At 36.2% G+C, this 15,057-nt stretch overlaps 1 protein-coding gene across 1 annotated transcript in view; it reads right to left on the bottom strand.

The window, feature by feature from the left end:
* Glra2 (glycine receptor alpha 2) overlaps nt 1–15,057 on the bottom strand; it is a 202,367-nt gene that overhangs the window by 154,143 nt on the left and 33,167 nt on the right. Inside the window, exons 3-4 of the mRNA XM_029472935.1 lie at nt 11,071–11,138; nt 2,798–3,021 (exon numbers count right to left, since the gene is read on the bottom strand). Of these exons, the coding sequence (XP_029328795.1) occupies nt 2,798–3,021; nt 11,071–11,138 (292 nt within the window). The remainder of the gene's footprint in view (nt 1–2,797; nt 3,022–11,070; nt 11,139–15,057) is intronic.

The raw sequence follows: 15,057 nt of genomic DNA on the forward strand, positions 1-15,057 counted from the left end.
TGAGCAAGCCAGTGGGAGCAAGGACAAGACAAGAAAACCTACAATGTCAACTAACATGAGACCATGGGGGTTCAGAGACTGAACCACCAACCAAAGGGCATGTAGGGCCTGGATCTGGGCCTGCTCCCATTTATAGCAGAAGTAAAGCTTGGTCTTCCTGTGAGTCCCCTACTGATTGGAGTAGGGACTGTCTCTGACACTGTTGGCCTGCCATCGGATCTCCTTTCCCTACCTGAAAGGCCCGATTGGGCATCAGTGGAGGATGTGCTTCGTCCTGCTGAGACTAGATGTCCCAGGGTGGCTAGTTCCCAAGGAGGGGGTTCCCCTTCTTTGAGGAGAAGGGGAAGAGGTAATAGTGGTATTTATAAGGGCAAAGAATGGGAGGAGGGGGATTGCAGTTGGGATGTAATGTGAATAAAAATAAATAAATTATATTAAAAAAGGAATTAAAAAAGACAAAACAGCAGCCCACAGAATACCAAAAAGATCTTTAACAACTTTACATTCAACAGAGGGATGATATCCAAAATATATAAAGCACTCAAGAAATTAGACACCCAAACCCCAAATAACCCAATTTAAAAATGGGGAACGAAGCTAGTCAAAATTAATGACAGAAGAATCTTTAATGCCTAAGAAACACTTAAAGGAATCTTCAACATCCTAAATCACCAGGGAAATACAAATCAAAACAACCCTAAAATTCCGCCTCACACCAGTGAGAATGTCTAAGATCAAAAACTCAAGTGAGCACATCCTGGTGAGGATATGGAGAAAGAGGAACACTCCTCCATTGCTGTTGTGGGTGAAAACAAGTACAACAACTCTGGAAATCAATTTGGTGGTTTCTCAGAAAATTGTAAATAGTTCTAACTCAAGACCCATCTATACTAATTCTGGGCATATACCCAAAACATGCCCCCACTATAACACAAGGACACTTACTCAATGGTGTTCATAGCAGCTCTATAAATAATAGCCAGAAACTGGAAGCAATCTACATGTTCCCTCAACAACTGAAGAAAGGATGCAGAAAATGTGTTACATTTACACAATGGAATAGTACTCAGCTACTAAAATCAAGGACATCATGAAATTTGCAGGCAAATGCAAGGGATTTGAAAATATCATTCTGAGTGAGATCACCCAGACCTAGGAAGACACACATTGTATGCCCTCACTTTTAAGTGGATATTAGCCATAAAGTACAGGATAACCATGCTACAAACCATAGACTCAAGGAAGCTAAGTAATATGTAGGATCCCAAGGGAGGGGTAGACACTGAGAAAGGGAAATAGATTACCTATTGAGTGTGGATACAGGGAGGGGATTGGGTGGGGAGAGTACTGCAGGATGGGAATAGAGGAGAGAGGTGGGGGAGTATGGAAGGAGTGAGAACTAGGAGAGGGAACTGAAATCAGAGTGTATGCATTTCTGGGATGAGCTAGAAACATAGGACAAGAGAAACTCCCAGTAATCTTTGAGGATGACCCTATCTAAGACTCCTAGCAACAGGGAATATGGAACCTGAAACAGCCATTTTCTGTAACCAGGCAATACATCCAGTGGAGGGATAGGGACACCTATTCCCTCAACAAAAGTTTGATCCAAAATTTGTCTTGCTAACAAGATGTGTGGGGAAAAAATGGAGCAGAAATGGAGGGAATGGCCAATCAATGACTGGCCCAACTTTCGACCCATGCCATGTGAGATAGCCATTCCCTGAGACTATTAATGATATTTTGCTATATTTCCAGACAGGATCCTGTTCTCTGAGAAGATTCTCTTAGCAGCTAATGGAAACAGATACATAGACCCATAGCCAACCATTAGGCAGAACTAGGGAAATTTTGTGGAAGAAGGGAGGAAGGATTAAGGAGCCAGAGAGGCTAAGGGCACCACAAGAACACTTACAGAATCAACTACCCTGAGCCCATAGGATCTCACAGAGACTATACCACCAACCAAAGAGAATGCATTGGATGGACCTAGGCTCCCTACTCATACCACAGATGTGTAACTTGGTTTTCATGTGGTACCTATAACAAGTGAAGCAGGTGATGTCTATGACTGCTACCAGCCTTTGGATCCTTTCCCTTTAATTGGGCTGTCTTGTCTAGTCTTAATAGGAAATGAGCCTAAGATGCTTCAGTGTAGGGGAATGCCAGGACAGGGAAACAAGAGTGGGTGGGTGGGTGAGCAGGAGGAGGGGGGTTGGGATAGGGGTTTTCAGAGGGGAAACCAGGAAAGGTGATAACATTTGAAATGTAAATAAAGAAAATAACTAATAAAAAAGATGAGCCAAGTCTTACTCCAACTTTTATGCCAAGGCCAGTTGATATCTACAGGACTCCTTACCCACCATGAGGCAAAAGGAAGGGAGATATGATAGAATGAGAAGGAGAGAGAGGGTCTGGGATGAGAGAAAGGAGGAGAAGCTGCAATCAGGATGTAAAGTCAATAAAAAAATGAATAAATGAAAAATAGAATAACTGAAATTAGAAATCACATACTATGGTTCATGGTAATTAGATTGAAGAATCAATAATTTCTTGATTTAATACATTTACTTAGGTGTTTATATAATACCATAATCACCTGCCCATAAACAAACTGGATACATATTTGTTGTGAAGAATCATACTTATTAGACCTTGAGATATTCTGAAATCCATATATCTAAGATTCAAATAATAAACAAGAAACCACAAAGTCATATATTCATAAAATTCTGTCCTGAACAATCAGACATCTATATAGGCCTTGAAAAATGAAGTGATAAAACCAACAGCTTACCTAATACTGTAGAGCACTTTGCCATTTTTGGAAATCCGCAACAACTTGTTGTCAGTGGTGACATCATGGAAATTGGCACCCTTCTCATTGGCAAAGAACAAATCTGGTTTCCAAATCGAATCCAACATTGAGGGATCCAAATCCAGGGAATCATCTGGGTACTCACTGTATGCCAGCCGTGAATCGTTCCACTGCTGTCTCAGAAAAATGTTCACCCGGTAGTCCTACAGAGATGCCATAGACAAGAGCCACTTATTGCCCACCCTGGCTGAAGAAATCTATTCAATTTTTCTTCTCACAGTCTTTCTGTTTTGATAGAGTGTTTTTGTCTGGTCAAACCATTCTCTGTACACGTTGATCAAAATACATCACTGAGATCTACTAGAATTTACGTTGGAGAGGATGAAAGAAAGAGATACAAGCAAATCAGAACACCAATTAAACATGTGGACTTTCTTGACCTTTTGTGCTTGAATTACTATTTCTTGGTTGAAGTTGTATTAAATGAAGATGATTTTTCTGTAGAAAAGGGCAATGATGAGTACAGAAGTTGATGTGTCATGGCAGATTACCAAATAAACCTGCTTCATTTTCTCTATCAAAAATGACAAGATTATTGAACTATTTTTTTTTTTTGCTTAGATGCTATGTACAGAAGAAAACTCACTCTGTAATTTGGGAGGGAAAATCATATAAAACCATATTATGATAGATCAATATTCTTAAAATCTTAAAAACATTAAGACACTTCATGGTGACAAAATGGTTCTTTCACAACTAAGTACTTTCAAAGCTCTTAGATATTTCACTGAATTCCCTCAATGTGTTATGTCTACAGTAGACAGCTTGATGCTTCATTCAAACAGAAATTGTTTATGTTTTTCCCATACGAAAACTTTCAGACAAAGGTTTTCACCCTGTGGGAGCCTCAGGTAAAGCCTTGTCTTTCCTACTTGATCCAGGTATTTCCTTCTGTGCTAATGAATCAGCTTGCAACTGTAACTGCTTTCCTGGGGGCTTGTGTTAAAAGACTTTTAGGTTCATGGAAGCACCAACTAACTTGATGATCTAGACTCTGAGGCATCATCAGGAGCCTCTAGTCCATCATGACTGTGGTTTCAGAGCTACTCATTCCTGTCACTCATGGTTATTAAAGGTGAGAGACACATTCATTTGTTCCTTTCTTCTCATACCTTTCACTTAAGCCCTGTTGGCTTCATCTCCACATCCTTGGACTCTAGATATTTTTAACCACTATTTTTCTTTAATGTTGATTATTTTGTCTTATTTTCTTAAAAACTTTCTACTTTAGGTTCAAAACTATCACAGTACCCTTATTTGTAAGCAAATATATGTGATTGTTCAATCTGCCAAGTAAAATGGAAACTGCCAAATAATAGCTTATTTTGATTAATTCTCTTATAGTCAAAAGAAAATAAAAGTTTTAGAGATGAGGATATACTAACCTATTAAAATTTCTATGCCATTTTTTGAAACTGCAGACTACTGGTAACCAATCTCATAGAACACTTCGAATATCGTAGTTGTTGGGGAAGTTGCCTAATGTAAGGCTGGAACTGGCTAAAAATCAAATAAGTCTCAACTATTGCAAATAAACGATCAACCATGAGATCTTTTGGAGAGCCTGCATTATTAAAAGTGATTACCGAAGGGTTTCCACTGTAGTATCATGAACATTCTAACTTGAAGAGGCTTAGAAGGTGACATTTATTTGGAATTTTTTCACAGCAAATCTTCAAATCAGAGATGATGCCATTTGGTGGCTTAGTTCAATAAGTACCCTGACCTGTCAGCTCAATGGCTGTCCCAGTGAGAGACAAAGTGAATAGCAGGACCTCAAACTTCTCATTGTTCATTTTGGGAGTTACACAAAGAGACCAGAGAACTATGATAGGAAAGAGACTATTAGCAGTTCAGTGTCTATTTGGGAATGGCTGTTACTGAACCATTCAAAATTTGTGTGACAAGTGAGCAAGAAAGCCTAATTTGTGAAAATTAAAGAAGTTACAGTTAAAAATGCAACACCATGTTCATGTTTGTATTGGGTATATGTGACATGCTTTTAAGATTTCCCAAAAAAGGCAATGAGGCCTCTTCAGTTTATGGGGCCAGTTACCCTCTTGTTTCCTATAGTGAGAATACATTCTTTTTTTTTAATATTTTTTATTACATATTTTCCTCAATTACATTTCCAATGCTATCCCAAAAGTCCCCCATAGCGCCCCCCACTTCCCTACCCACCCATTCCCATTCTTTTGGCCCTGGCATTCCCCTATATTGGGGCATATAAAGTTTGCAAGTCCAATGGGCCTCTCTTTCCAGTGATGGCCGACTAGGCCATCTTTCGATACATATGCAGCTAGAGACAAGAGCTCCGGGGTACTGGTTAGTACATCATGTTGTTTCAACAATAGGGTTGCAGATCCCTTTAGCTCCTTGGGTACTTTCTCTAGCTTCTCCATTGGGAGCCCTGTGATACATCCAATAGCTGACTGTGAGGATACACTCCTGTGTTTGCTGGGCCCCTGGTGAGAATACATTCTTAACAGAATTCTTGGTGGGTTGGGAGAGTGTATATGCTTGTTTCAATTGCACAAAGGAAAGAAGAGGCTCTTCTCCCCTACCAAATCTAGAGATGCTCTAATTCCAGGAAGTATGTGCTGCTAGACATAAAAGTGAAAGAGTTAAATATTTAGAGAACAGCAGCATCTTCCCTAGGATGTATTTTAGGGTGTAAAAGGCCATGAGAAGCCAGGTAGAAATCACTGGAAAACAAAATCACAAATATAGTATCCTTGTTATCCTCCTGTACTCCTGAGATAATTTAACCCTGTCTATTGATCCACATAGGGGATATTAATTTGGTGACATGCTTATGTTAAAATGGTAACTTTTAAGAAAAATATCTCCACATATGTTTTCATAGAAAATTCCCATGAGTATTCCCCTGTGGTTCTTGGTTTTCTATTTTGAATTTTATGTTGAGATAATTATAAAATGTTTCTTTGTATTATTTAAATCTTTAGAAGAAACACAAGACCATTAATTGTCGAAAGTTCATTTAAAATAAAAATTTCACTATGCATAAATACCAGTATGCATAAAGGGAAAATATTTGTATCCAATGATTACATATGAGATAAAATATATATGAGACCTTTATAAGTAGATACTCCTTTGGATATATAGTCACTAGGATTTATCCATGATATTTTTGTGATGAAATACACTATTCTGAAATAGATAACAACTGTTAAATGTACTTAAAATTTTAAAGTATTAAAAGGTATCTTTAAAAGGAATGTCCAAGGAGAAATTAGATAAACAAAGACAAGTTTTTGCAGCTATGCCTGTGTTCAGGTTCACTATGATTTCCAATGTATGATAATTATTTGGCACACATAATTTATCAATGTATCATTTCTCTTTATTTACAAATAGATTCATGATCTAATAATAGCATAGATCATAATAGAGTGGTTATATAATTCTGTAATCCTTCTTGGGATTTTCTCCTGCTTCCAGGCTCAATAAACTATTAAAAGGAAAGTAAATACTGAGAAACATGTTTAAATGCAGACTAGTTTCTCTTTTACATTGCCTGTACTCTCTAAGGACAAATTCTACTTCAACTAAATGACATATTTCCTTGTACTAAAATTTGTTTTTATATTATTGAATCTCTGAGCATTGGACAAGGCGATAGAAACATTTATATTATGTATGTGGATATATTTCATTTAAAATAATATACACATATAAACTGCATAATCTTTATTATGGTCTTAAAACTGGTAATATGTGTTCTTACATTCCATAATAGTCTTTTATGTCAAATTTAGAATTTTTCAAGTTTCTTTTTCAAATCCCTTATAAAGCAGGGCCTACTCCATAGACATTGTTTCATTAGGCTGAATTATTTTGTACTACTATACCAAGCTCTGAATTTGTACATAAAGATGGCCACTTTATCCCATACACATGCATATCAAACCCAGTCATTACTTCTTACTGCTTGGTATGTGTGCAATTTTCAATCTAATTATAAATATATCAGATATGACAACCCAACTCCTTGATTCTCCATAATGCTTATATTACAACTTTGGTTTTTAAACCTGACTACAGTCTAAAAATATTTTCATAATCTCAAAACTGTATTAGTTTTAACGAGAGAACTTGGATTTTTTATGATGAATGTGGACATAAGGATTTCACTATTAATTTAGAGAGCAAGTTCATCTTATGTATCAGCTTAACAAAATATCTAGTTTATGACAATGTGCTGATTATTCTTTAAGATGTTAGAAATAAGAAACATAATAATATGCTATCTCTTATCAGTCAGCATCTTTTTGTGACATGCTCATTCAGTGACTGACTTAAAGGAAAGTGCTATGCATCCATGTCAGGCTCTGTCTTCTCTGAGTTTCTTAGGAAGGCAATTTCTGATTAGTGGCAAAGTAACTCCTAGTAGCGCAGTAGGAATGGAAAAAAATACATTCAAGTACATTTATCTATCCCTCACATTTCTTAAATATGTCAAGACTCAGAATCTACTGTTGGAGCATGGGTAGTATATAGGTGACTACAGGCCCAAGTCATATAGAATCCACTGCCATCTCTTTGGGCAGTCATTTGGTGATGGGAAGAAAGTTTATCATCTCCATTTTCTGATGCATCAGGCTTTGGGAGAGTGGCATACAGTTGGTACGAAATACCCTTGGCTGCTACTTATCTTGCTAATATTTTCTATTTCTTCCTCAACCTTAAGAAAGACAAGAAGGTAAATATATTCCTTATCTTGCAATTCAATTGTCATCATCAACTAAAGAAAAGGGAGAAAGAAAAAAAGGAAAGGATAAACTGATATTTCTAAAACAGAGAATAACCTGTGTCAGTGTATATCCCTTCTTAGTCTCCTACATCTTTAAGACCATACAAAACTATATCTGCTGAACAACCATAGTACAGGGCCAAACAGCAACAAATTCATGTGCCTCTTAAGGAACAAATAAACATATTATTGTGTAACCTATCATTATGATGATCCATAAAACTATTCCTTAAAGAAACAACAATATGCTGTTCTATGAGTGAATCACTCCAATACTTGTATCAAAGAAGGGAGCATTTGTATTGATTCTGTAAGTAAACCAATACTTTGTCAACAAGCAGTATTTACAATAAATCAGTGTGATTTCATTAACCATGGGAGGGGCTGGTCGTATAATACCATAAGAAAGGTGACAGAAACAGATAATTATCACCTCTTCTTTAGAAACATCCAACCAAAATAAATCGTTCAATAATGCTACTTCAGTCACTGTGGGAAAATGAAATTGAAAGAAACAGAGAACAACAAATATGATCAGAAACTCAGTTTGGAAGCACTCTTGGGAAAAATAGTTCCAGAAACTACAGATAACACTAATTGATGTCCTCCATTATTTATTGATCTGAATAAAGGTTAACATTTCTGATCGAAACTAAAATTAGGTGAAGTTCGGTTTAACTTTTAAACAACTTTTGTGAGTCAAATTTTGGGGAAGTATCAACAAATTTATTAATTGTAGAATCCTGGGGATTTGGGAAAGTAAGTTTGGGCTATGACAACATGTGTGCGTGGATTAGGCTAAACATTTATAACCTCTTAAATCTTAGTTTTAAAACTCTGACTCCCAGCAGGATAGTATTCAATTATGAGAACTTTCTAGAATGGGAAGACACACACACAGACACACACACACACACAGACACACACACACACACACAGACACACACACACACACAATATCAGCAGTCTCTAACCTTAATAATTCCCTTACCAACACTGATGTGCTGTTGGCACCTAATTCTTGGGCTTCCAGCCTCCAAGAGAGAAATCAATTCTGCTGTTTATAAACCATTGAGTTTGTGCTACTTTGTAGCCTGACTCAATTAAGACAAGTTGAATCAGGTGGACACCAAGGCAAGCTTAATCCTCTTGGAAGTCAGGAAATTTTAACAATATTTTTCACACTATTATCAATATATCATATATTTAACTACAAATGCCTTACTTCCGTGGTTGGCATGTTTGACCCAGTCTAAATTTGCAAGCAAAGTTTTATTGGAGTGCACTCATATCAATTTGATCACGATTAGTATGGCTGTTTTTGTGCCCAAAGGGCAGAGTTGAGTAGGCATGAGAGAAACCATCTGGCTCCCAAGGTCTAAAGTCTGTCTTTTTATAGGAAGCGTTTGCCAATTCTCACCCTAGGTGACATGAGATTTTCTTCTTGAACAGAAACATGACCATTTTTTGTATTTTTTTTGTTTCATATCAAAGCCATTAGAAAACAACATGTACATGTGTTTTTCAAAACCGAAAGAAGCTTGTCATTACATCAAAAGCTAATAAGTGAAATAAAAGAAGCACACTATGCAACACTCTTCTAAACATGCAGTTTGATCTGCCTTACACAGCAGATAAACAGGCTGCTGATGTTACCTTTGAGCAACAGTTTCCTTTCCCCCCCATTGGAAACATGACAAAGGACACTTACTAAGTGGCCAGAAGCACCTAAGCAGCCCAATTACTAAACAGCTCTGTAAATCTTAAAGACTGAGGAAAATTGAGTATCCATACCTTCCATTTTCATCTCCTTAAATGTTTAGCTTCTTGTATTAATGAACATGGAAAAGGTGCATATTTACATTTTTGATTGAGATTAAAATGCAATGGGGGAGATTTAATCAAGGCAACTTAGGAGTCTAAGTAATGCAATCAGCATTAGGTCGTGCAAATATGGTCATTGAATGCCATCGTGTAAAGCTGGTGACAGTGGGCTACTGGAAACAGTGTCCCTCTTTTAAAGGAAAAGCAATAGGAGTGACAGAAACTGTTTGTCAAGCCTAGAGTTGTGTTTTTCTGTTCATGTTTTGTTTTGTGTTTCTTATAACCCTATCAAAAGTAGCTTATTTAGGTAAAATTCTCAATGTACTACACATCTTGCTAAAAATCTTACTTCTGGAAGATGCTGCTTCAGAGTGATGTCAAAATGGGTAATAGATATACATTATATTTTATGCTTTGCCAATAAAGTTGACAAGTAGACTAAATTAATTCTTCTTAGTATCAAAGACATCACAAAATACAGTAATTCACTAAACACGAGCTTAGAAGCCTAGAAGAGAAAATCTACTAATTTTTTTATTTATCAATGACATCGTATGTTCATTTTTCACCTCTTGAGACTTTGTAGTATGTATGTTAGTATAACACTCAATCAAATTCAACTACAGTTTCATTTTGGTCTCATCCAATAATGTTGCTATATGATTTAATAACCATGTAAATTAGGAGCAAGCAACTAAGAACTTTTAATAAACCAGACAGAGTCCAAGGAAAAATTTCACCCTAGATGTAATCTCATGATATAATCTAGAGCTATGTGGGGTTAGCTAATGATCTAATTGTCTGAGTCATTTGCAACGTGGCCATTTTATTGATAAGTCATATTAGCACATTGTACAATCTACTTCAAATAGTTGGAAGATTTTTGCACTATGTATTTTAATGGATATTTTATTATGTTTATATTTTTCAAATCTGTTAATATTTTGTGTAATTTCTGTGAACTTGATATTACCTTCTATTGCCAAGAAAATTATGTGTACATATATGAACATGGGTGTGTGTACTTGTGCTAATCTGAATCTCTCCTTTTTGTGGTATCATAAACTTGCAATAGACAGGCTTAATGTTGTCTCAGCTTTTGTAATAAGTAAAAGACTAACAATGACAATCATATGTCAAACTTAAAAAATACAAACTTATGAAACATTGGAGATTGATACTCATTCTGACAAATCTAACAAAAATTATATGTTATAAAATTGCCTTGGGGTAATAGGTAAAGATTCATTGGATTTTAAGTTGTAGCTCCTTAATGAATGACTTTTTGAAATGAAGATATAGAAATGTCTGTTTTTAGAGGATGGTGAGGTTAGAGTTTGGCACTCAGTTAATGTCACATAAATATGCAATAGTGCTGTGATCCCATATCCCATTCCTTCACACGATGGCTTCAATGCTCAGTCCCACTCACCATTGTAGTTTCTGCTATTGACCCAAAGCTGTTGATAAATATGTTGCAGGTAACATTTACAGGACGTCCTGTAATTTGAACAATAGAAAATTTGACAGGTTGTGTTCATGGCATAATTGAGTCACGTTTTTCTCTTGCCAGTGGAACTGTAGCACTTACCATGGTGGTTTCTGTGACCGATCCAAAACTGTTGATAAAAATATTGCAAGTAACGTTTACTGGAGGACCTGCAGAATGCAATAAAAATATTGCAATAGACATTGAAGCAACATTACAGCTCCATCAACATCTGTGGTTAGAGATGTAAACAAAATGAAAATGATGATGAGACTGCAAAGAAAAAAATTAAACCAGAACTGCATGATAACTTCCCACTAGTATTTTGAATAATGGCAATTAAGCAATGATAACTTACCTCCAAAGAGTTTTGAGTTTGGAAAATATAAGCTCAGATCATTTAGCAGAATTCATCAGCAGAAGTTTTTTTTTTTTTTTTTTTTTCGACTGGCCATTTGGTTGACTGCTTTGCTTTAATCATTAGATCATCAATATTTTAGACATTGCCTAAATATTATTATGCTGATGAGCAAATGTGGATCATTGGATCAGCATAAGGCTGAAACTGGGGTTCCGGATGGACAGCGATGGTTTTGCTTTAAATACATATGCTAAGCAGATTCTTATAATGCCTCTGAATTTACTCCTTTGTTTCTATATATACTATGATGCTTGGACAAACACACACACACACCGTGTACAAAAATACAAAACAAACTAAACCAACTAAGATTCAGATATAAACACTGGCAGAAATGTCACATAATATCTATACTGTTGCCAGAGTAAATTAGATGTAAAGCAAAAATTGCCATGTTTTCAGTGTACTTTGATCAAAATAAGAATTGATTCATCTATTCAGAGATGCAGGACTAGACTGATATTACTGATATTCTTGCCTTTGTCAACAAGAAAATCACTGTCTGATGATCCCCTGCTTCATGTTTTGTTTTGTTTTGTTTTTTCCTGTGGAGTATTTTAAGTGTCTCCATGGACATTTCCCTGAATGCTTTCTGAGATAGGAAAAACCTGTTGCAATCCATCTCATTGGATTCAACAGAATCCAGAGATGCATTCCTTTGCGCATGACAAATTCTTCTCAGTTGAATCAAGTAACACCCCTTTTGGCTATGTAAACAACCAGCCAGGAAGCTCTGAATGAAAGAGTTTAGCACTGGACCTCCATCAAAGCTCCTAGGAAAAAGGAGCCTTTCTCTTATTCTGTCTCTTTCCTGGTTATACAGTTCTATCACAAATCTATTTTCTGCTAGGAAGAAATCAACTAGACAACATGGAGGGAAGCCATGAAAATTTGTATGTTTACTTTTTTGCCTCTCTCCTCAAAGAAATGCATCATTTTAAATTGGTTTATCGGATAAATGTCATGAATTTTTATAAAGCAAAATAGAAAATAAGTGGTAAGAGGATAGGAATGTTAAAAAAAAAAGGTAAAGCCATTTCAAAATATTCCTCAAACTCACTTTATAACATTTTTTACAGTTATAACATTTTAAAGAAGAAACATGAAACTTTACATCTTTGTTGTCAGTGTGTTGCATATTATTATATATACAGTTAGCTTGGAAACATTCATAATGCTGTGCCATATTGGAATTTTTTTTTGTCATTCATGCTAAGTGACAGTGTGGGGCATATTTCTGGAAGCTAAAATACTTTTAAGCTACTAAATCCTAAGCACATTAACATTATCAATTTAAAGTGCTGGGGAGATAGCAATGTTTTTTTCCTGTATGTCCAAGGACTCAAGTTCAATCCCCAGAAACCGCAATTTTTAAAAAGCTACTTGTATGGGTACATGCTTGTAACCATAGCACCAATGTAATGGTGATATGCAAAGCACTGGAAACCCCTGACAAACCACCTCAAACATACATTATGACTTGTGTGCCAGTGAGAGTCCCTGACTCAACAAAAGTAGATGGCACTTGAGGAACATCTGAGCTTGTCCTCTGTCCTTTAAGATGCATACACACAAGCATGTGTATCTTTTTGCATGAACATGCACACCCACATTGCTTGCCTTAATCCTCACAAGAGGAAAATTGAGTCCTTTCTGTCTAATTGGCTGGCACTTATCAGGTTTTTTGTTTGTTTGTTTGTTTTTTGTTTTTGTGTTTTGGTTTTTTTTGGGGGGGGTTCAAGACAGTTTCTCTGTACCCCTGGCTGTCCTGGAACTCACTCTCTAGACCAGGAATCTGCATCTTCCTCCCAAGTGCTGGGATTAAAGGCATATGCCACCACCTCCTGGCTCAGTTTTTGTTTTTGTTTTTAAGATAAAATTTGAAACTTCATTTGTAGGTCTTTAGTCTACAGTTGTAAGTACTTAAGAATCAGATGGCCATCAGGGAGACACTATCCATACATTTCTTGATCATTAACATCTGACCGCTTCAATCCTGAGCATTTCATTTGAATGAATTCACATTTATGGATACAAACTAGTAAAATGGGTTATTGTAAAAGCAAGGGATTAGCATATATGTGTAGTAAGAACTAAAACACTGAAAGCTCACTGTGTGCCAGTGAGCACTGTATGTCATTCCACAGTGAGTAGGTATTATTCTGTTGTCAATTTTACAGATGAGGAAGACTAAGGAAGACATAAAGGCAGTTCACTGTGGTGGTTAATTTTTAACTGTCTACTTGACACAACCTAGAATCACTTAGGAAGAAAGTCTCAATTAAGTACTGAGGTGGACCTGTGAGCCAGCAGCAATGATTATTCTGTTAGGTAAATGTCTTTTTCCAAAGGAAATTTAACTTCTATTTGCAGCAACCACATATATTTAATATTCCACTTCCATACAAGGGACTTACACCAAGGCAATTGTGATACTTGAAGACATGTTAAATTATTTACAAGAAATAAAATGCGAAATGAAAATGTCATACTTGTCTATTTGTGACAGCAGCAAAAAACATGACATTTCATTTTGGAATTCAAAGACTGCTCTGTTCTTGCAAGTAATCTTTCACCTAAAAGTGATGTTGGAAAATATCTGGGACAAAACTAGACATTAATGACTAATTGTCTTGGTGTCATACAAGGTTCCTTCTTGATAGTTACTTTTAAATAGAATAAAACATAGTTATTTTAAATTATGTAATGTTTCTTATTAGCTTAGAAAGTTGTGGTAAATGCAAACACACGTTATACTATACATATGCTTATATGAATAAGATTATTTAAAAGTAATTATGAATAATACAGGGATATTGGAAGAGAACATGGCATATGTTCATTACAGGCTCATTTTATCAAGGAGATAGAAAAATTACAAACTGAATATTAGTCTTTCTTTCAACAAATATTCTTTAAACTTTTAATTCACTTTTATTCATGTGCACATGTTTATGGGGGTTGTGCATGTGAGGACAGAAGAGGGTATATATCTCCTGTAGTTGACATTACAGGGAGCTGTGAGCTACCTGATCTGGGTGCTAGGACCCAAACTCAGGTCTTCTTCAAGAGCATCAAGTGCTATTAACTGATTAGTTATCTCTCTAACTCCTCTACAATAATCTGAATCATGGCATTCACCACCACTGAACTGATTCTATTCAACATCCTCTTTGAAATGGCATTTATCTCAAACCTACCATTACCACAACTGTAAACAAAACAGAATGATTAAATGCAGGTCTTAGTTCACATTTTATATATTGACTGGCTCATTATCTCTATAGTTAGCATAAATTTATGTCTAAAAGCACATGAGCCTATTGAACTTTTTAATAGCATGCATAAGAATAACAAAGTATATGAAACACACATCAGTATATTTGAATGCACAATTTTCGATATAGAGAACACCATGCACAGAGAGAGCTTATGATCCCAGCAATAGTAAGATGGGAGGAAGAGATGGGTGAATCCCTGGCAGCTTTTTTTCCCAATTAGTCTAGGCTACCTGGTGAGGTACCAGGCTACAAGGAAAATCTGAATCAAGAGAAAGGAGAAAAGTATGTAAGAGCCGGGCGTGGTGGCGCACGCCTTTAATCCCAGCACTCGGGAGGCAGAGGCAGGCGGATTTCTGAGTTCGAGGCCAGCCTGGTCTACAAAGTGAG

This window comes from Mus caroli, chromosome X, assembly GCF_900094665.2.
Source record: "Mus caroli chromosome X, CAROLI_EIJ_v1.1, whole genome shotgun sequence".
Classification (NCBI taxonomy): domain Eukaryota; kingdom Metazoa; phylum Chordata; class Mammalia; order Rodentia; family Muridae; genus Mus; species Mus caroli.